This window comes from Cyprinodon variegatus, unplaced genomic scaffold, assembly GCF_000732505.1.
Source record: "Cyprinodon variegatus isolate N-32 unplaced genomic scaffold, C_variegatus-1.0 Scaffold311, whole genome shotgun sequence".
Lineage (NCBI taxonomy): Eukaryota > Metazoa > Chordata > Actinopteri > Cyprinodontiformes > Cyprinodontidae > Cyprinodon > Cyprinodon variegatus.
In genome coordinates this window covers 723,271-745,030 of record NW_015150764.1, presented here as the reverse complement: position 1 = coordinate 745,030, position 21,760 = coordinate 723,271, and the positions used below count along the sequence as shown (strand labels likewise).

Below are 21,760 nucleotides of genomic sequence, written 5' to 3'. Positions count from 1 at the left end.
CTTTCTTTTTATGGTTTCTTGTCTTCTTTCTAAATAATGTCAAACAAAGAACAGGTAGAAATGGTACGGCAGCAAGTGTGTAATAGTATGGGTTTAAAATGAGTCAGAATTAATGATGTCTCCATCAGATATTAAAATCGGTTATGGTCGGATATTACCCAAAACACTAATATCACATTTTATCGGCTGGCATCTAAATCTCTGATATTTTCATGCTGATGGAAACACTCAGCTTTTGTTAAATGTTTCTGTAACTCATTGGTTATTTTTACATCAGTCATTTGTTTTCATACCGTTTCCTTGACCGAGCCTTTTCTAACATTCTACAGTATAAAATAATCAATAGGAGCTGGTATGATTCATGCTAATATCGTAACGAATCAATATCTGTATCAGCCAATTCAGAGCTCTAGCAGCTTGTTCGCTATGCACATTGCAGCTTTATTCTTTGGTTGCAAGTAGTTTTTATTGTCGGGAGAGTACAAATTTCATTGCATTTGCCCGCCGGGCAAGTGCAATGATCGCAAAAAAAAAATTATTTATCACTCAAAATTACTTTAAAATCACCGACATTCGCTGAAAACGACCCACAAGCGTTGCCGGTGCCATTTTTGTTGTTTTGAACACATTCCCGCGTTATTTGAAAAAGCCGCCTGATTTTCCGCTAGATGGCGAGATTCAGCTTTTGGGGAGAGAATTCTGCAGAGCAGCAGCTGGATGATGAATTTGATATATACTATAATACATGCTAGACTAAAAATGATCAGTCAGGGATTAGGAAATGATAATAATAATTATATGCGCACAGTGTAAATATTCCTATCATATGGCAGTCTTCTGCACAATGGTCATACATTAAAAAATGTTCATTACATTTTTCTGTTAGACATTGGAGTGGTGCATTTAAATGTTATAGAGATAAACATGTTAAAGTGGTGAGTAGTAGTAGAGTAAGTTTTTAACCTGTTAAGTTTTTTTTGAGATTTTTAACATTACAATTTATATTTTTCTAAGCACACAACAGTTTAAACTTTAAAGCAAAGTTTAGTTTGAAAAGAATGTGCAGGAAGGATTGAAAAGCATGTTAACACTGTAATGTAGGCTTGAGTTCATTATCTGACGCATGCATATACACGCCAGGAACCTGTACACTTCCTGAATTACTAAAAACATTTAAAAAACAAACATGTTTCATTGATATATACACAAAAATGAATATTAGGAACTATATTTATCAAACATTATACTGGGCAAGTAAAAATTGTTTCTGGGCAAATGAAATGTGAAAGCCACTTGCCCTTAACGTCAACCTCTGACTTGTATGTTTTTGCAGGAAATTTGGTTTTATTTTTTCATTAGAAATATCTTTAAGCAGGAGGCTGATTTTAATTACACTAATAAGATAAATAGGATCAAATGTTATCAGGTTCTTTTGTGGAACTGTTGTGATAGTGATAAAATAGTGATTCAACTATTTGAAGTTGTTCTTTGATAACTTTATTGCTGTGACTGCATGCCAAAGCAATCACAGCACCACAATCACAAACACAGCTCTTTAAAGCAGGCCTATTCAGGACACCAGTTATACACAGAAATTCGATTTATATCGCTAAACATCCCTTTGTAACCGCATTTAATCATATTCTTCAAATTTGCCAATGTCCCAATGGAAAAAAAGTTAAAGAAAAATATATTTTTTAAATAACAATGTACAATTCACCCACTTATTAGTTTTTTTTATCACTCATTTCGATTTATTCGTTAGATGATAGATCAAAATTATATGAGAAAGGCTTTATAATAAACATCTTGGCGTTTTCCCCCAGGTTAACAATGTGGATCAGGACAGATTTTTACATATATTGATATTAAAACAGAAAAATAATATAGTACTAGTGCGGTTAATTTAAGCCTGATTTGTTTAACATCTATGCTAGAATAATTTTATCCACTATGTTTTTTTATGGTGTTTTTCTTGCAAATGCATTAAGAGGCACAGAGGGCTCCTGGTGGTCGCTATTCAAGAAACAAACCCCGCATTGGTCCCGAACTAAGAAATAAATTTTAAAAACTCTTATAGTAGACTTATACTGTTGAGAGTGAAGCAAAAATAAACAACCGCAGTTTTTAGTACAAGGTTTCAACTAAACATGCTTATTGTTCAGAATAATCTCTTTTGTTAAAATATCACCAAAATGCATTATTGTTTAATTAAAGGGCTTAAAATATCAAAAATTACATTTTAGTTGGTAATAGTATCATATCTTTTAATAATAAGAGCTGGTTTATGAGAAAATTTTCCCTTCTTTAATGTCAGTGATAGAACGTTAAGTCTAAATTATTTTAGACTTTTTGGTATTTTAAGCAATCTCTATAATCTATTTAAAAACTTAGCTGTATAAAAGCTGAAACCATAGACCACAGCATTAGAATGTGGGGATGAAATGGTTTATTAAATGATGCAAAATGGAAGCTGGAAGGTATGAAGGTAAATACTGTAAAGTGTTGAATTGGCACAAAGTCCTTTGGCTCCCGCTCTTGTTTTCTTCTTTATATCTTTTTTATCTTGAGTAAACAGATTTTTCCTGTGTATTTTTGTTATGCAATTTAGAAAAACCTCTAAATGTTCAATAAAAATAATTCTGACTGAACCGAGTCGAACTCAGACCTAACATCAGAGGAAAAACATCTTTTAAGTTAGCTGTTTTAAAAAGAGCTTTTCTTTAAAACTATGATAAACACCGATACCAGACTCCAACCTGTTGCTTATTCTGTTACACAAGTTGTGAGGTGAAGGTTTTATGTTGCACCGTAACCAGAACCGTGTTTTGTCTGACTTAACCTTATGAGTCAGACCAAGCTTCTAACCTGGAGCATATTTACTGTAGTTTTATATTCAGTCAGGATTAAAATATAGATGTAAAATGTTGTGTTGAGTATATTTATTATTTGTATTCTCAATGATCTCTTCCCTCACTCTAACTTTGAGAATATGTAACTGCTTGCCAACATTTCTGCAAGGCTCTCCTGAATGTTTAAAGAGTTCCTGTTGGGTAATCAGACGCTTCAGTTAAACTCAGACTAGGTTGCAGGATGAACCTGCTCCTGCAACAGCAGTGGATCCTTTAGCGCATCTCACATGGCTTAGTAAACAAACCTTTCTGACCTTCAGCTCACATTTCTCCCTGTTTATAGTGCCTGCAGTGTTTTGGATAACACCCAGCGCATAAAAGCACAGTTGCTTCTTTGTGTTGCACCTTTTTATGGTTGTTTCTTTGGGGTAAGTGTGCATTTAGGTAGTTTTTAGGTCTCAATATTGATGGAAAAGAAAATTTCCTTCTGTCTATCCAAACAGCCCCAGTATCACTTTTTTATGGTTTCCAGCTTAAAATTCTTATTTCGTTTATCACATGTTAGCTTTGTTTGCCTCAAAGCTGGTAGTAAAACCAGATTTAGCTATTTTTCTAATGGCTGTAGCTGCACTTTGTCATCAACACAGTAGATTTATTGGTTTTGCTTTCCTTTCCTTTTTCTCTTCAGGCCAGGAGAAACCTTCAGAGCAGGAGAGTACGGAGACCAAGGCCCCAGAGACCATAAACCGTTATGGCAGCATTAACTCCCTGGACTCCACAGCCTCCTCTGGCATCGGTAGCTACAGCACGCAGATGTCCGGCACAGACAACCCCGAACAGTTTGAAGTTCTCAAACAGCAGAAGGAGATTATCGAGCAGGGGATTGACCTGTGGGTGCCCATGCAGTGGATTCATCCTGATAAAGATTGAGTTTTTTATCTAGCTGCATTAAGTCTGACCTGTTTATATTTTCCTTAAGGTTTAACAAAAAACCAAAGAGAGGAATCCAGTATCTTCAAGAGCAAGGCATGCTGGGTACAACGCCAGAGGACCTTGCACAGTTCTTGCACCAGGAGGAGAGGCTTGACTCTGTAAGAAAGGGATTTTATTTTACGTGAAAAGAAAAGTAAATTTTAAAATACTTTTAAAATTGCACTCTGTGCTCCATTTTATATTATCTTATATAATACTTTATCATCTTTACTTATTAATGATCATGATAGCTAAAAATCATTGTTTTTAAAGGGAAACATTTATATTTTGTGCTATAAATGCATAAAATGGACTGATTTAAAAAGTTAAACGCAAACCCTTTCATTTTATCAACAAATACATTATTAATACACAATTAGTATACATATATAATACATATTAGTAAACAATCTTTCCCTAAGATTAATGTTGAATATGGATAATTTCACCTAAACATTTACATGGAATGATGACAACAGTCTTTTAGTTAGATTTGTTTGGATCCTTGACCAAAAGGTTTAGCTCACATTAAGTGATCCCTACCAAAGATAGATAACCTTGTTTAAGAGGTATTGTTCTGACTTGGATTGAAATTAATTAATTCAATTTTTATTATATTAATCTGGTTGATTAAAACTGATTGTATCTGTTTGCCCGAATGTTTCTTTCTTTGTGTTTTTATATCACAGTAATATGACCTTCCTTTGGCTCTATATGAAACACTTAATTAGAGTCATGCAGAATTAATTAATGCACTAAAGAAAAACAGTCCCTGATTTGACAGCCTTTATATTGTCTGCTAATCATAAAGACAGGTTATGTTTAACTTGAGTGAAACGACCCTGCAGGGTCGCTGTGGCCGCGATGTGCTGCCTGACCTCTGTGTGCTGCTCTGTTTAGACCCAGGTGGGGGAATTCCTCGGTGATAATGACCGTTTCAATAAAGAGGTGATGTACGCCTACGTCGATCAAATGGACTTCCAGGGAAAAGACTTTGTCTCCGCACTAAGGATGTTCCTGGAGGGCTTTCGGCTCCCTGGCGAGGCCCAAAAAATCGACCGTCTCATGGAGAAGTTTGCAGCAAGATACCTGGAGTGCAATCAGGGGTGAGTTTAATTTGATTTTCTACAAAACTGAAAGGAAATGGGATCAAATGTGGAATTTCTTTGCAAGTTATTCAGTCTTTTCATCAAGATTTGTTTTTGTTTCCAATGCTCCAGACAAACCCTCTTTGCCAGTGCAGATACAGCATACGTTCTCGCCTACTCAATCATCATGTTGACAACAGACCTTCATAGCCCACAGGTAGGAGGTCGGCCTCTGGGAAGCAGTTTTAGTGTTTTGCCGAAAGCCGTCTCTAGATATCTGTAAAATACCGGTGCCTGAGCTGTTTTTAACTTGGTTTTGTCTTTGAAACTCGCAAAGGTAAAGAATAAAATGACGAAAGAACAATACATCAAGATGAACCGTGGCATCAATGACAGCAAAGACCTGCCTGAGGAGTATCTCTCAGCCATATACGATGAGATCGCTGGGAAGAAGATTGCAATGAAGGAAACAAAGGAGCTCACCATGAAGTCCAATAAGCAGAGTGAGTCTGATTGCATGAATGATGCCCTCAGCCAATCAAAATGTAGAAAATGATCTTGGGCAGGTTGAAATGCAGTGCAGTTGTGGACAAAGCAGGTAGCGTAGTTGCCTTATTCTCAGCAGCCAGCTTTAAGTATAGGGCAATTTGTTTAAAGCACAACCGAAGGAGCAGTTACATGATGTGTCTCTGCTTCTGCTCCCCCTTTATGTCATTACCATGAGGAACTGCCTATAGGGTCCATGCCAGAAGCCATAAATGCTTATAGTTAAGGAAAATCTAAATGTTATCTCTTCTAGACTGCCTTCATGTTTGACTCTGTGGGGTTTGCCTTTATGTAGGCGTGGCCAGCGAGAAGCAGAGGCGTCTGCTGTACAACGTGGAAATGGAGCAGATGGCCAAGACAGCAAAAGCTCTGATGGAGGCCGTCAGCCACGTCCAGGCTCCCTTCACCAGCGCCACGCATCTGGAGCACGTCAGGCCCATGTTCAAGGTATGTCCCCAAGAACCCACACACACTGCTGAGGTTATAGTCAGCAAGAAATTGATGTGGGAATCTCATTGGTATGTGTGCGTGTGTGTGTGTGGCGTTTCCCAGCTGGCATGGACGCCCTTCCTGGCTGCTTTCAGCGTGGGCCTGCAGGACTGCGATGACACTGAAGTGGCATCGCTGTGTCTCGAAGGAATACGCTGCGCCATCAGGATAGCATGCATCTTCTGCATACAGGTACAACGCCTTAAATCACAGTAACAGGTTCCATTTTTCATTTTTTTATTAATCAAAGTAAAAAAAAAAACATTTTACCTCTTGTTCAATATTAACGGTACAATTTAAACAGTATTTAAGTTATAAAATATCATAACATCATAGTTTTGTTAGATGTCTTTATTTTCTGTCAAAGAACCTACCTATACATGTGTCTATGTTTGTATTATGATATCATATATATATATATATATATATATATATATATATATATATATATATATATATACATATATATATATATTTGTGTGTTTATATGTTGAAAAGACAAAACATTTTTTTTTACCTCCATAATAACCAATTAAAGTTTTTTTTTCTAAACATTTTATTTTATTTTAGATATGGAACTAAGACAAATTTGTATATAAATATGTCAAAAATAAATGTGTATTTCAGTGAGGACTGAAACAATTAATCGTATTAATTGTGATTAATCGATTATTGAAATAATCGCAAACTAATTTAGTAATTGATGAATCATTAACTGGATTATAGAGCCTGAAAAACATGCCTTCTGCTGACAGAGCAACCCTCTTATTTATTATATCAAAATTGTAAAAAAAAAAAAAAAATATGTAAAAAATTTTCCATTTAAGATTGAAAGAAATATTTTCCTTCTGTCATTATGCTCTATCCTGATCTCTTTAAGTGGAAAAGTTTTAGTTTCACTTGGTTCAATTTCGTTGGAAATCTTTTTTCAAGGAACCTTTGGCCATCCGATTATTAATCGATTAATCGATTTGCAAAACAATTGTTAGTTGCAGCCCTAATCTTAATTTTTATTTTGATGATTTAGCTATATTTACAGAAATTAAAATTATAAAATAATTATAAGGCCATTTCGTCTCCAAGTTATTAAATAGACATAGATTCAAAGTTCTACTAAGACTAGTTATTATTTTGGATCCAGTTGCAGTTTTTTTTCTTACACTCAACCTTCCACAGCATGCAACATTCGAAGCACCCATCTTGGTTAGTAAAGACCATCAGTAGCTTAACCCTCAATGACAGCCTGCATGACTACATTTCTGCATTAAAATACATTTTTTATCCATCTAATGTAATCTAATGTTTGCTGAGAAACTGGATTTTGGTTGATCTTAAAGGCATGATTAAAAAAAAAAAATCACCCTGTGTTCTACTGCATCTATATAATAAGAGCCAGACTTGGAGCATAAATTCTGAAATACGTCTTTTTCACAGGCTTTTTGAATTAAATCACTATAATGTGTAAAGAAAAAAAAAAACTGGCATAAAAATCAAGAAAGTTGAGCCTTGGAAAACAGAAAGGGTTTTGGTAACCTTTTTTGCATTTCTTAACAGCTGGAGAGGGATGCGTACGTTCAGGCTTTGGCCAGGTTCACCCTGCTGACAGCCAGCTCCGGCATCGCAGAGATGAAGCAGAAGAACATCGACACCATCAAGACCCTGATCACTGTGGCGCACACTGATGGCAACTACCTGGGGAACTCCTGGCATGAGGTCTGCATTAGCCTGGGAGACTTATACATTTATACTTGTTTTCTTATATTATCTTTCTGATCAGTTGTAATCAGTTCTGTATCATACTTTATCTGCAAAACACAACATCATAACTTTGTTTTGGACTTCGATTCACAGCTAGACGCCGTTTCTAACATCAGTTAGTCCGTATTCTGAATATACTTTAATCCAAATCATTCAAATGTAGCTCCAACATAATATTTAGTAGTTCTCTCCCTGGAAGTAGTTTAACCTGTCTGTTTTTAGTGGTGCCTCTCTGATCTCTGGTCGTTTTCTCCTCTCAGATCATGAAGTGCATCAGTCAGCTGGAGCTGGCTCAGCTGATTGGTACGGGGGTGAAGGCGCGTTACATCTCAGGGACGGTGCGCAGCAAAGACGGCTTCATCACAAGCACGAAAGAACAGAACAATGATGAGTACCTAGGTCTAGGTCAGTAATGAACCTTCAGATCCATCACAGAGTTATAAACACAACATCTATGCCCCTGGGGATGGTACTCAGCATCTAATGGTGGAGCTACTTTTCTCTGTAGTTGGAGGAACAGTGGACCGTAAGCAAATTGCCAGCATCCAGGAATCCATTGGGGAGACGAGCTCTCAGAGCGTGGTGGTGGCTGTGGATAGGTATGAATACTTGCTCCTATTAACCCAACATCTGTTGCCTTGAGCTGGTTATTTTGACACATACTTTACAAATTATTATTGAATGTTTTTAGGATATTCACAGGCTCCACCAGATTAGATGGAAACGCAATAGGTGAGTCAAGACGTTCTTCGTTGTGCTTCAAGAGCTTTTTTATTGTTGCTTTTTTCTATGTTGTTGTGACTCATGCTCCTGTTTTAGTTTTCATTGGGGATGATTTTAATATTTTCTGTCTATCAGTGGACTTTGTGCGCTGGCTGTGTGCTGTGTCCATGGATGAGCTGGCCTCGCCCACACATCCTCGCATGTTCAGCCTGCAGAAGATAGTCGAAATCTCCTACTACAACATGGGCCGCATCAGGCTGCAGTGGTCCAGGATCTGGGAGGTGATCGGAGACCACTTCAATAAGGTAGGCCAGTGATAAAGGCCATCCTTTTTGGAATTGTTTTATTCATTTTATTCCTCTCCTCTTTTACTTCAGTTCCACCTTCTCCCTTTTTTCTTAGGTTGCATTCTTCCCCCTTTCTTCCCTTGCTTCCTCCATTCCTTCCTCTGCGGACTAATAATATACATAATGTTTATCTTCTTTCCCAAAAAAAGTGATTTTGTGTGTTTACTGATGATTCAGAAGCTCATTTATATAAATAAATATCCCCAGTTTTCATCCTCAAGGTCCTGAACTCATTTATTAAACATTATCATGAATGTTTTATATGTTTTGCAGGGTTAAAAGTCTCTTTTTTTCCCAGTTTGCTCAAGGAAACATGAACTTAATGATTTGCTAAGCAGGATGACAGAGAGTAGGAAATATTAACTTAGAGAAATGTTATATTCTCCAGGTTGGCTGTAATCCCAATGAAGACGTAGCAATATTTGCCGTGGATTCTCTCAGGCAGCTGTCCATGAAGTTCCTGGAGAAAGGGGAGCTGGCTAACTTCCGCTTCCAGAAGGACTTTTTGAGGCCATTCGAGCACATCATGAAAAAAAACAGGTACCGAAAGAAACTCGCTCTGCCACTTTCCCCATCATTTTTATTTCCTGTCCATCTCTCCCTAAAGCTGTGAGTGATTTGTTTTCCCACTCAGACTCATGCAAACCTTTCAGCTGACCCATTTCAGTCTTCTTGCATTACTTCCCCACCGAGTTCACATGAAAATGCTTTTCTTTTTTTCTTTTTTTTTATCACTGTTTGGATTGAGTCAGACTTTAAATCCAAATTGGACAAACAATCCTTTGCAGTCCAGACGTTGCTTTTGTAACTGCATGTTAAAAGCTAAGGCTGCACCACAGCTTTGCTGACAAGAAGCAGGAGTTTAAACAAGAATCCGCTCACAGTCTTCAGCAGGGAGCAGATGGCTGGGAGCCATGTAAACCGGGCAGAGAGCTGAGCCCATTGGAGTCGCTCATGTTTCTGTCTGTGTGAGAGATGGTTAGCAGAGCTTTTCTCTCATTCATGCAGTTGCAAATGCTCCTTGCTATGGCAACAGCTGCTGCCAAAAACCAGCCCAAGCAAATCTTTCATAATCTCCAGGTCACAACAAGCATGAAGATGCAGAGCTAATTGGTATTGGTAATAAATAACAAAAATATTTTCTTCAGGTCTCCCACCATCAGAGACATGGTGGTGCGCTGTATTGCTCAGATGGTGAACTCCCAGGCAGCCAACATCCGTTCAGGCTGGAAGAACATCTTCTCAGTGTTTCACCTGGCGGCGTCCGATCAGGACGAAAGCATCGTGGAGTTGGCCTTCCAGACCACCGGACACATCGTCAGTGAGTCCCACACTCTCAACTTATTTCACATTAGCTACGTTTCTATGGACATAATTAATTGGTTGAAGGCCTGATCAGATCAAAGTTTCATGTAGATTCTAATCTGATTCAGTCCGGTGGGAAATAAATTTAATTCCGAAAGAGAGAGGTGTGTTTTTTTTAGTTTTTTTTTTAATACAAACTCCTTTCTGATTGGCGTCCATACACACACCCATTTAGATCTTTGTAGTAAAATAACCTCCGCTCCATATGAGGCAACATAAGGACGTTTTTCTGGAAAATTAAGACAGTCCTGTGGATACCGGTACTTAAAAGATTTAATCTGTATCGAACGGTTGGTACAGATCTTAGATTTTAGATCTCAGATTTTATTTTCTGTTTGAACTATTTATGGTCAACCAAGTTTTAGATCAGATTGGGGACATTGTGGGCATTCAAACATAGCGGAGGTCTTGATGTTTATCTGACAGAAATGAAGGCTTGGTTACATCAGACTTTACTAAAACAAATATCAGACATGACTAGGACTTGTCGTCTGGGACCAGACTGGGACTGTTTCTCTATTTCTTATGTTACTGTACTAAAAGGAATATTAAAAAAAAATAAAGTAATTCACCCATAATGTTTTAGGGATACATAATTAAAATGGTTTGAATCCTGAGTTTAAGCCCCACTCCCACAGACTGCCACTCTGGGTCCCTGAGCAAAGACCCTAAACCCCACACTGCTCCCCAGGCGCCCCACGATGGCAGCCCACTGGGATGGGTTAAATGCAGAGGTAAATTTCTACAATTCAATAAAATTTAATTAAAATCAAACATTTTTTAATATATAGACAGAAACAATCTAATTATTTTATATATTAAATATTGTGATACTTACATGTTTAAAGGTATAGTGGAGGATTTTCAATGAATTTAAAAAAGAAAAACTCTGTTACTCCTTCAAAATAAATAATTTCCTGTTTGATTTATATAGTAACCGAAATAGGCTTTGAACCAATTGTTTATCCTTTCCTTTAAAGAAATGATCAGTTATTATAAGACCATTCATTATGGCTGAGACCTAAGCTGTCAGTTTAATCAGAAATCATCTTCTAAGCTCATCGTTTGTTTGTTCTGTTTTTTTTCCTTTCTGTTCCAATCTTCCTCAGCGAATGTATTCGAGAAGCACTTTGCAGCAACGATCGACTCCTTCCAGGACGCCGTCAAGTGTCTCTCAGAGTTTGCCTGCAACGCCTCTTTCCCAGACACCAGCATGGAGGCCATCCGCCTCATTCGCCATTGCGCCAAATACGTCTCAGAGAGACCTCAGGTCAAAGCCCAGCCATAAGACCCTGGAATCTTACTCCTGCTTTTTAAAACCTGTCGGATGTATAACTTGTGTTTGTATGTCACCAGCAGGCCTTCAAAGACTACACCAGTGACGACATGAATGTAGCTCCAGAGGACCGAGTTTGGGTGCGAGGGTGGTTCCCCATCCTCTTTGAGCTCTCCTGCATCATCAACAGGTGTAAACTGGATGTCAGAACCAGGTAGGCGGGACTCTGGGTGGTAAAGCCAAACACTTCACTGGGTTTTATTGGGATAAACCAACTAAGCTGAATGCAGATGTGTCCTAGACTATTTAGATTTTTAGTTGGGCAGAAGAAACAGAAATTATACACAATTATGATCTTAACCTCTATAAAAGAAGTGAAGTAGAATAAAGTGAGATGTTGTTTTGCAACAAACTGTATGAGCTGAACTATAAGCAGCAACCAAACCTGTTTTGGATTAAAGGCATGAAAGAGGAGTCTGTGGTGGAAGATATGTCCGACGGCTGTTTGTGTATTTTTCAATGCACAATACCTCCTTCGTAAAAGTTCTCTAACGTCCCCACGCTGTTATGCAGAGAAATACCTGCCTGCCGAGAATTATCTCCCCTCTCTCACACTCATGAGAAAACAAATTGAAATATGAATGAAAAGAGAACTTTTAAACATATTCTTAAGGTTTTCATATTTCTTATGCATGGATGCCCTAAAATTGAGTTGTGGTGGACAGATCAATGCATAGGAATAACTGCCTGCCATAACATTAGCCCTCCGTTTTGAGTATTTACAGCAGAAAATAACACTGGTTAAACTTTGACCAAAATAGACATCCTTAGAGAGCTTAGATTATCCACAATTCAACCACAAAGTTCATTTTATGGACACTATATGCACCAATGCACAATAAAGATATAGCAGCATGTTAAATCAGAATTTCTAAAATTACTCTCAGACTTCCTACCTTTGAAGCAATCCTGAAGCCGTATTATAAATCCAATCTTTTATATATATATATATATATATATATATATATATATATATATATATATATATATATATATATATATATATATATATATATATTTATTCCATTTGTCCTTATGGGTCCACAGATTAGAAATAATCCAGCATATTCATTATAAAAACATTTCATGATGAGAAAATCTCCACTTAATCTCCATTTTTTTTCCTCTCCATTTTCCATTAGAAAAGTTTGATCCTTATAGCTAATGCTAACCAAATTGCTAATTACCATAGATTACACAAATAAGTACTAGAATGCCACCCATCAATTTTAGATTAATATGGACTCTTAATTTCTGAGAAAAATCTTCTTTAATACATAAAGGAGAAAGAGTTGAAATGTTGATTTTCAGTTGAAAGCATTCAAATGAATGCGTTTGCTCTTCCAGGGGGCTCACAGTGATGTTTGAAGTGATGAAGACTTACGGACACACCTTCGAGAAGCACTGGTGGCAGGACCTGTTCAGGATCGTCTTTAGGATCTTTGACAACATGAAGCTACCCGAGCAGCAGACCGAGGTAAAGGACAAGGCTTTCATCTCCATCGACTCATTTGCTTTTTTTTTGTCTTTATGCTTCATCAGCGACACTAAAACCTCAGCTTCGTTCTGTCTGTGTTCTTGTCCTGCTGAGTTGAGAGGAGTTCCCACTAATGAGCCTTTTATTGTTGAACCCTCAGAAAGCAGAGTGGATGACCACAACATGCAACCATGCACTTTATGCCATCTGCGACGTCTTCACCCAATACTTTGAATCCCTCAATGGTCTCCTATTAGATGATATCCTGGCTCAGCTCTACTGGTGTGTCCAACAAGGTCAGTAACCTGCTGCATCAGCATTGTGCACTAGTTTGAAAATCATAAAGAACATATCTTTATTTTACTTTCTTCATTTAATTAATATCCACTCCATGTGCTTCTCCCTCCTCTGCCTTTGCCTCTTCCTCTGAAGATAACGAGCAACTTGCCCGTTCAGGCACCAACTGTCTAGAGAACGTGGTCATCCTCAACGGGGAGAAGTTCTCCCCAGAGACCTGGGACAAGACGTGTAACTGCATGCTGGACATCTTCAAGACAACAATCCCCCATGTGTAAGCTGCCTCTCTGCTACATGTCTGGGCCTTCAAAGTAGGATAGAAGCTGAATTTGTTAGTTTGAAAAAAACAAACAGGCAAAATACTCTGTGATTTTCAATAAAACATAGTTGTTTATTTTCATATATAATGTTTCTTTAAACCTTTTATGGTGAAACCTTAATGAGGATAATAAGGATATTCATCTTCTTTTGATAAGTGACTGCTGAGAGGAGCTTTTAATAGTTAAACTGGCTTCTAGATATTGGAATGCATGTTAAGTTGGACCGGTCCCTGAACACAACGCTTACTAATCTCAGCAACACCCATGTATCCCTGCGTTGGCACTATTTATATCAGTCTGCTTCTTCAGGCTTGCAGTGTAAAATAATTGATTAATTTACACTTGGCTCTGTCTGCCCATCAGGGAGGGAGGTCTAAAGACCGGTCTTTGTGTTTTTTTTCTGGTTTTTGGCTCAGTCTCGCATCTTTATACTTTAGTCTAGTTTTCTCAGGCTTACATATTTTATCAAGGCCAATTTAAGATTTTGTATTTTTGTAAAAAATAAATAAATAAGAAGCATGATAATGATACAGAACGTAACTCCCTTCGCAGATGCATATAGCAGTGCATATGAATTCAAACATCTGGAATCAGAGAACCGTTCAATCCCACCATCTCAGACTAAATAAAACGTTGGTATTGCTAATGATGACAATTAAACCGAACAGCCCTTAGTGTGACTCGACATTTACAGCAAATTTATTTAAACTTTTGGGCAAAAGTGACAGTGGGCTGTGTAATTTAACGTGGTAGGAGAGATTCAGCACACTGGGCAACAAAATTAATCAAAACAAGTTAACAACACCCAATTTCAGCACAAAGCGGCTAAATAAATACAAAGAAATCTGATGGATGCAACAATAGGCACACACCTGTACTAGTGAAGCATCCCTTTATTAACCACACCCAGACTCTGCACGGTCTGGAGCAGCATGAGATCCCAAATTGTACCTAATATTCTGGCCAGCTAGGTGAATGTATGCAGAAAAGACCAAGCCTAGCAGGGTCACCGCTCTGCATGCAAACTTACTGAACCTGCCGGTAAAGAGGAATAATAAGACTAACTTTTTTTTTTTTTTTTACAGTGTCCTGTCTGGCAATGTGGCAATAAGAATAATTGTCTTGATGCCAAAAAGAGCCCAACAGATTTTACTTTCACAAGTGTAGCAGTATGGCAATTGCCATATAGCTCCACTTGTTTCATGCATATAAATTGCTTTATTATAATTATGCAGGGAGTTTTACAGTTTATATGGACACTGCAATGTAAATAGAGCAGAAAAACAGAAGAAGAAAAAGGAAAAAAAAAGAAAAGATGAAAGAAAGAAGAGATAGAGAGGAGACAATGACATTTTCAGTCTGCTTCATCACCTGTAACGAGATGAAAAAAGAAGGCACAAAGATAATAAGACTAACTTAATGAACTCATCAATTCAGTCTTACCTTCACTGTTTTAGGGTCATAATCCATGTAAAGTAAAATATTTCCACATGGCTCCTGACATTTTCTGCTCTATCAGTCTCCTATTGGCTTTGGGATTTTTAGAAGCAGACACATCCTATTGGCTCTGACATTTCAATGGACGTGTTCAATACTTCCTAAATCTTTGGAGCAGGCAGTACATTTGATAGATTAGTTACCCATTGTTTATTTTCTTTATTTTGTGATATACAACAAAATGTGTTCTAAACATTCAGCTTTGACCCAAAAGAAGCAGTCAGGCTCCATCCCTGTTGCCCATGGTAACGCTGCTTGAGCCAACAGCTGAGGCGACGCTAAACCAAGAAGCTTTTTCTTCCTGTACAGAGTCTCTACAAACTCTGAGAAAGTCTATGTGAATAGATACCTGCATTTTTTTATTTCCTACCCCATTATTCTAGAAGTTCTTCTGCCAGTACGTCACTATTTAAAGCCTGAACAATCAAGTTTCACTTTTGATTTGCTTTAAATAATATAGATAGCAAATCACCTAAATCAATTTTATTGTAATTAAAGATCCAACATTCATATTTTTTACAGCCTCACAAATGCACCTATAGCCAAGTATATCACCTAATAATGACTTTAGATTATTTGGTTATTACCGGTAATTCATTCTGAAATTACGGAAAAAACAGATTTTCCCAGCTTGGACATTAACTAATAAAGAAGAATGTCTGTCCCTGTGCAGACCAGCTGCTAACAGAGCCACTTCATATCAACCTTGAGCCCTAATCGTCTCTTTCTGATCAGAGGAAGCGGTGTTTGTTTGCAGTGATGGCACCATACTGTTTAAGTAGTGGTTTCTGGAGGAAGCCCTCTTACATGGAGATTCTCCAACCACTTGTTTTGCCAGGGACATCATAAATGGTTAAAAGCTATATCATTTTGCATTATATAGGCCCTTTTAAAACGGTTTTAACTGGGTCTTCATGTCAAAAGTTTCATTTTCTACAAGAAACTGGCATGTTTTTAATCTATAATTCCTTTGATTTTAAGGTTGTTAACATGGAGACCAGCAGGGGGAGATGGAGAGCATTATGCAACACACAGCCTGACTGACAAACAGCTGGTGAGGAAATATTTCATACCACCATTTATCCAGATTTTCTTCATATGCCTCCTTAACCCTTGTCTGCTTGGATCTCAGGACTCCGTATCCCAGAAGTCCCTGGATATTCAGTCACGTTCTGATGATCAGAACTCCATCAGCAGCGCTGATAGGGCTGTGGTGGAGAGCCGACGGCAGAGCCAGCACAGCTCGGTGTCGGGCAACTTTGAGGATGGATCGAGGAGCAGGACGTCAACGAGTGGGTCCCTTACCTTGAAATGAGATTAATCGCTCTGTTTTCCGTATTTTTCCCCTACATTTAAGATTTTCCGTCTTTCCTACAGAAATCCAGGAGCAGCGCTTGTTTTCTGCGCTGCTGATAAAGTGCGTCGTGCAGCTGGAGCTCATCCAGACCATTGACAACATTGTGTTCTTTCCTGCTACCAGTAAGAAGGAGGACGCTGAAAACTTTGCTGCTGCTCAGGTATGACATCTTTTTATTTTTATGTCTGATGATGAGTTGGAGCAGTGTAGGAATATTTGGTAATGATGGTTTATGATCTTTTATTTGTTTAAGCGGGATGCCGTGTGTGCTGCTGACGTCCAAGTGGAGACACAGGACCAAGGGATGTTTCGCTATCTGACCTCAGAGCAGCTTTTTAAGCTGCTGGACTGCCTGTTGGAGTCGCATCGCTTTGCTAAGGCTTTCAACTCTAACAACGAGCAGAGAACCTTACTGTGGAAAGCAGGTAGGAGAAGCAGGTCTCCTGCTGCAAGCAGGCTGGTTGTTTGAACATTTAACCGTAGCTCTAACTGTGCTCATGTTCAAGGTTTCAAAGGAAAGTCGAAGCCCAACCTGTTGAAGCAGGAGACCAGCAGTCTGGCATGTGGGCTGCGCATTCTGTTCCGCATGTACACAGACGAGAGCCGACAGGACGCCTGGGAGGAAGTCCAGAGACGGCTGCTCAAGTGAGGAGAAAACACTGCTTCATCTACTGAACCTTTACAACCATCTGAGAATAGGAAACACTCTGGAGGCTTCTCCACAGCCACATGAACTAAAAACACCAAGCTGGGATCATGTTTTGAAAACAGTTTTTCTCCCTGCTTTGTTGTTTTAATTAAGTTGTTTTTAGAGTGATGTAGTGCCGTGCAGAGGAACCTTTTCACATTTCTCACATTTTTTACTACTGTTATTTCATTCTCAATACTGATTGGATGTAATCTCAGTGGCTGGTGTTTGTCTACACTAGTATGAGTTTATATTGTCTTGGTCTCTTCTCATTTATCCAAAATCCTTCTATCAATCTCTTTCTGGCCTTTTCTTTTCTCCCCGTCTCTCTCTGCTAATTTGATGCTACGTGCATGTATGAGTGGTTTAGGTTCTTTCTGTGAATCTGAAATGTTTTCTGTTGTGTTCAGTGTTTGCAGCGAGGCTCTGGCCTACTTCCTGGCTCTGACCTCAGAGAGCCACAGAGAGGCCTGGACCAACCTGCTGCTGCTGTTCCTCACCAAGGTGCTGAGGATCAGCGATGAAAGGGTAAGAAACCAAAACACCAGCTGAATTTTAAACACAAACACACAGATATGCAAGTTTATTAAGATTAGAGAGCATCTACAGAACCTTAAAATGGTATTAACACTGATTTATATATAGATATGATATTTTTTATATTTTTTTGTTTACATTTGATGAAACTAAATCTACAAACTTCATTGTGTTTCTTTAAAGTGTTGTGTGAGAACAGAGAATCATGCTCATTAGGAAATTTCTGGTTTTAAATGTTGTACAGAGAAAAATTTAAAATGCATGAATTTGATCTAAAGCTTTGATTGAAACTCTGGCTGATCAAAGTCGCTAACTAATGCAGCTCCTACACTGCAAAACATTGAAATCTACCTTTTTCTTTAATTGAGGAGAAAAGTGAGACACTTTGCAAACAGAACAGGACAATTTTCATATAAAATAAAAGAAAAAACATTGCATTGTCTTATTTCAAGTGCTTATTATCTGATTATCTTATTTTAAGAGTAAAAAAACTCATTCCATTCGCAAATCATCTTATTTACCTTTTCATATTAAGGCTAAATACACTTCTTTTAAGAAATTTTTACTTATTTCTGGATCGTTTTTGCAGTGTAGAAGGTTTTCTTTTCCAGCAATGCCTCATATTTAGTTCCCCTGTCAGTGTCAATGAGAAGCATCTCCTCACAATGATGCTGCCACCACCATGTTTCAGATTAATCTTTTCTCTGTGCTCTTTCTATAAACTTCATGGTTTATGGAAACAAATCTTTACAGTCATATTCAATAAATTATGTTTCAACAAGTACAAAATTTAAACTAAAAATGTTCTATGGATAATGACTTTTATTTTAGTTTTTTTTTTTTTCCTTACAGTTAATAAAATATTTAGGATCTGAATGTTGCATAATACCAATTAAAATATATATGTATATTGATAATATAGAAATGTGGGCTTAAAAATAGATTGAACATCTTCTCAAAGGTTGTTATTTTAAAGAAGGTGCTTAGCCGATCTGAAAAAAGGTGTATTTCTCTTCCATACTTTGTGGTTTTTGGTTAATATAAAACAACAGGGGGAAGTTTAAAAGGTTGTAAATGACTGATTTTTGTTTCTATCTGCCTCAGTTCAAGGCTCATGCATCCAGATACTACCCCCTCCTCTGTGAGATCATGCAGTTCGACCTGATCCCTGAACTCCGGACCATTCTGAGGAAGTTCTACCTGCGCATCGGCCTCGTCTTTAACATTGCACAGCTGCCTGAGCCTGAAACCGAACCTGAGGGGAGGCGTACGGAGTCGCAAACAGACATGGAGGGGGGGAAGGAGGCCCAGTGATGCTGCACCTCAAAAAAACGAAACAAAAAAGGCAAAACCTCACCCACACAAACCAACCCACCGCTGATCTGTGCGGTTGTGCTGCGCCTCCTCAGGTTCTCCCTTCCTTCTGCTCCACACCGAATACTTTCACCCAAAGGGTTGGAGGTTAAAAACCCACCAAAAACTCTGAACTGTCTCAGCAGGAGTCCTTTTTGTCAAAAATGTCTTGCACCTGGTGTAGCAACGCCTCCACTGGATAAAACTACTGATCAACAACTGACATGTACCCGTCATATATCTGATCTAAACCTCAACACGTGCTTCTTACTGTATGTTTAACATAAATGAAGAATGAATGATTTCATCTACATGCAAATATTCAGCAACTACAAAGCGTGACGTTTATCTCCCCCACATGGCTGACGATGATCTCTGCACTGCAGACGGCTAACTTGAGCATTGGTTAGTCTCTCAGATGAAGCTAGTTGTACAGATCTGCCGATGTGTAAAATAATCTTTTAACACTAGATTTTGTTTATTTTTCTCTTGGATTTTTTGGTTTTTGCTGCACTTGATCTTGTTTCTTTCTTGATTGCACTGGAGATTTTACTTTTGTGATAATTTATTTGACTGCACCTCCTCCTCCTCCAGATTGTCCAACACGGTATGATTTGTAATTAAAACAAGACTGTGGAAAGTGAAGGGTTAAATTATTTCCATTTTATATGTTCTTAGGTTTTTATTAAAGGATGAGATGATAACCTGGCTTCTGGAGCTGGAAGACAAGGAAGCAAACTGATGCTAGCTGCTTTGTGGAATCACTAGTCTACTTTCTGTTTTCATGTGAGTTTAGTTATCGTTCTACTGTACAAAATCAAAAACTTGATTAATATATTTTGGGAGGGTTTTCTGTTTGTTTTGGTTTGGGGAAGGATATATGTATAGAGAAGAGGACAAAAGTTAGCCGTGCTTTAAGTGTAAATTGGATGCATTCCTGCTCATGGATGTAGAAAACTAAATGTATATGATACAGCAATGTAAAGTTTTCTATGTTGCAAAAGATTATGTACAACTTTCTGTACGATACATCATCTGGCATTCTAATCAGGTTCTAGGTCAATAAAGTTTTTGAACTTGGTTGATTTGAAATGAAGAATCTGTGTTTTATTTTGTTCATCGTCAACATTCAGGAGAACTACACAATTACAATCGGGTTTAATATTTTAATCCATAAACGGAAAGGTTTAATGTTGATTTATCCTGCAGATTCTGGCCCAATCGCAAACCGGTCCCTAAGCATTAACCCTCCATCCGCGCATTCCTGCGGAGGGTCCACCACATTTAGGGCCATCCCGAACGCCGTAGTGTCAGTGTCTGCATCAGTTGCAGGCTTGCTGGAATTCGGCAGGTGTAACAGCTCCCTGGTGGCGGAGGAAAAATGTTCCGCCAAATGTAAATCCCACTGGTTTGCTGCATCTTCACCACACTGACAGAAAATCACAAGTTAGTTTATGAAAAAAAAAAATCTATTATTAATTCCAAAATGGACGGTCCTCCTTGAAATAGTTTTATTTGAACGTATACATTAGTTTTAGGAAAGGGGCAAATGTTTAATGTTATGTGACCCTGCGCCACAGAGCTACAGCCACACACGGGGAGTCGCTGTGTTGCCATAGCAGCAACTTCTTTCCTTTTCAGTTGGAGGGAAGAGGTCGTCCCATTCTCGTTTATACCCCCCCACCTTCAATCAAGGCGCCTTCCACAGCTGCGAGTGAGACTTAATTGGAAGTGACTCAATATTTAAGGGTTAGGGGGCGATTTGGAATTATGCCACGGTCTTATTGCAGTGTTCATGTCAATGTTGTTGGGTTTTTAAAACAAAGGCCAACATGAGCTGATTCATCTTCAGCAAAGGAGGTGTAGAGGCTGTAAGCCACGCAGGGTGTAAAAACCCACTGTAGACTGGCTCATGGGGACTAAATAAATTGATCCTGTTTCGACAGAGATGTTGAGTTTTCCAGCCTGGAGTCCCGTAGACAATGAAGACTAAACCAAAGATTGTCACACATTTGGTGGAGCTACACAATGAAAGGTTAAATTTTCATATTGAAGGATTTTGCCAATTAATAAAATGAGAGGTATAAAACCCCTTCCATGCAGTAAAGCTTAAAAAAAATTAGAAACATGAAGAAAAAAAGAAGTGTTTATGCTGCCTTAATCCCAGGCGCCGGGCCCTGCGCTATCAGCAGCCTGCAGCTCACATGGCCAGCAGACTCCCTGTGTTAGTGCCAGCTGCTGAGTGGAGCCAGGAGCTGCTGTTTGCCACAGTTTATCTAGAGAAGAAACAAAGTGCTAAACTGGCTTGGACCTTAGACTGCTGGAGGGTTCAGGAAGCAGCTCTTCCCAACCTGATGAGTAGAGCTGCCACACGAATCTTGGAAAATAAAAATCCCTGCATGTGTTTGGTGGTGAAAACAGTTGTAGCTCTGAGATTTATTCACTGTCTTCTTTCCTTCTGCTGAGAAAGGCTACAGCCGTCTTATTAGCTAGCCCCGCTTTCTGAGAAACCAGGAATTATTCGCCGCACCTCAAATTTAAAAGGTCAAACTACTTCTAGATGTAATGCCGCTAATGAAATTGCATGTTTTTGTTACTTTTTTTATTCTTTTAATCAGATATAACCTTCCATGGGAGCACACCTCTCATCAAATCCAATAGAGAATCTGATTAGTCCTCATCTCAATTTTAAATCCTTTTACCCCTGCAGAGGTTCTCATACTTATATCTGTAGATCTTAATACTTTTCTGATACCAG

At 38.4% G+C, this 21,760-nt stretch overlaps 1 protein-coding gene across 4 annotated transcripts in view; it reads left to right on the top strand.

Annotated features, from left to right (window-relative positions):
- Window positions 1-20,080, top strand: part of arfgef1 (ADP ribosylation factor guanine nucleotide exchange factor 1) — a 72,933-nt gene extending 52,853 nt beyond the window's left edge. For 2 of the 4 annotated variants that reach the window (XM_015384393.1, XM_015384394.1), the window contains 27 exons: window positions 3,541-3,742; window positions 3,832-3,943; window positions 4,725-4,930; window positions 5,045-5,129; window positions 5,250-5,415; window positions 5,754-5,905; window positions 6,011-6,139; window positions 7,502-7,660; window positions 7,966-8,110; window positions 8,214-8,304; window positions 8,397-8,437; window positions 8,564-8,733; window positions 9,164-9,315; window positions 9,924-10,096; window positions 10,779-10,874; window positions 11,250-11,410; window positions 11,500-11,630; window positions 12,824-12,953; window positions 13,114-13,249; window positions 13,386-13,524; window positions 16,049-16,121; window positions 16,200-16,359; window positions 16,445-16,584; window positions 16,678-16,849; window positions 16,931-17,069; window positions 17,523-17,640; window positions 18,754-20,080. In XM_015384393.1, coding sequence (XP_015239879.1) covers window positions 3,541-3,742; window positions 3,832-3,943; window positions 4,725-4,930; window positions 5,045-5,129; window positions 5,250-5,415; window positions 5,754-5,905; window positions 6,011-6,139; window positions 7,502-7,660; window positions 7,966-8,110; window positions 8,214-8,304; window positions 8,397-8,437; window positions 8,564-8,733; window positions 9,164-9,315; window positions 9,924-10,096; window positions 10,779-10,874; window positions 11,250-11,410; window positions 11,500-11,630; window positions 12,824-12,953; window positions 13,114-13,249; window positions 13,386-13,524; window positions 16,049-16,121; window positions 16,200-16,359; window positions 16,445-16,584; window positions 16,678-16,849; window positions 16,931-17,069; window positions 17,523-17,640; window positions 18,754-18,963 — 3,788 coding nt within the window. In that variant the 3' untranslated portion in view covers window positions 18,964-20,080. The remainder of the gene's footprint in view (window positions 1-3,540; window positions 3,743-3,831; window positions 3,944-4,724; window positions 4,931-5,044; window positions 5,130-5,249; window positions 5,416-5,753; window positions 5,906-6,010; window positions 6,140-7,501; window positions 7,661-7,965; window positions 8,111-8,213; window positions 8,305-8,396; window positions 8,438-8,563; window positions 8,734-9,163; window positions 9,316-9,923; window positions 10,097-10,778; window positions 10,875-11,249; window positions 11,411-11,499; window positions 11,631-12,823; window positions 12,954-13,113; window positions 13,250-13,385; window positions 13,525-16,048; window positions 16,122-16,199; window positions 16,360-16,444; window positions 16,585-16,677; window positions 16,850-16,930; window positions 17,070-17,522; window positions 17,641-18,753) is intronic. The other 2 variants (XM_015384396.1, XM_015384395.1) reach the window with 1 other exon arrangement.
- Window positions 20,081-21,760: the final 1,680 nt, after the last annotated feature.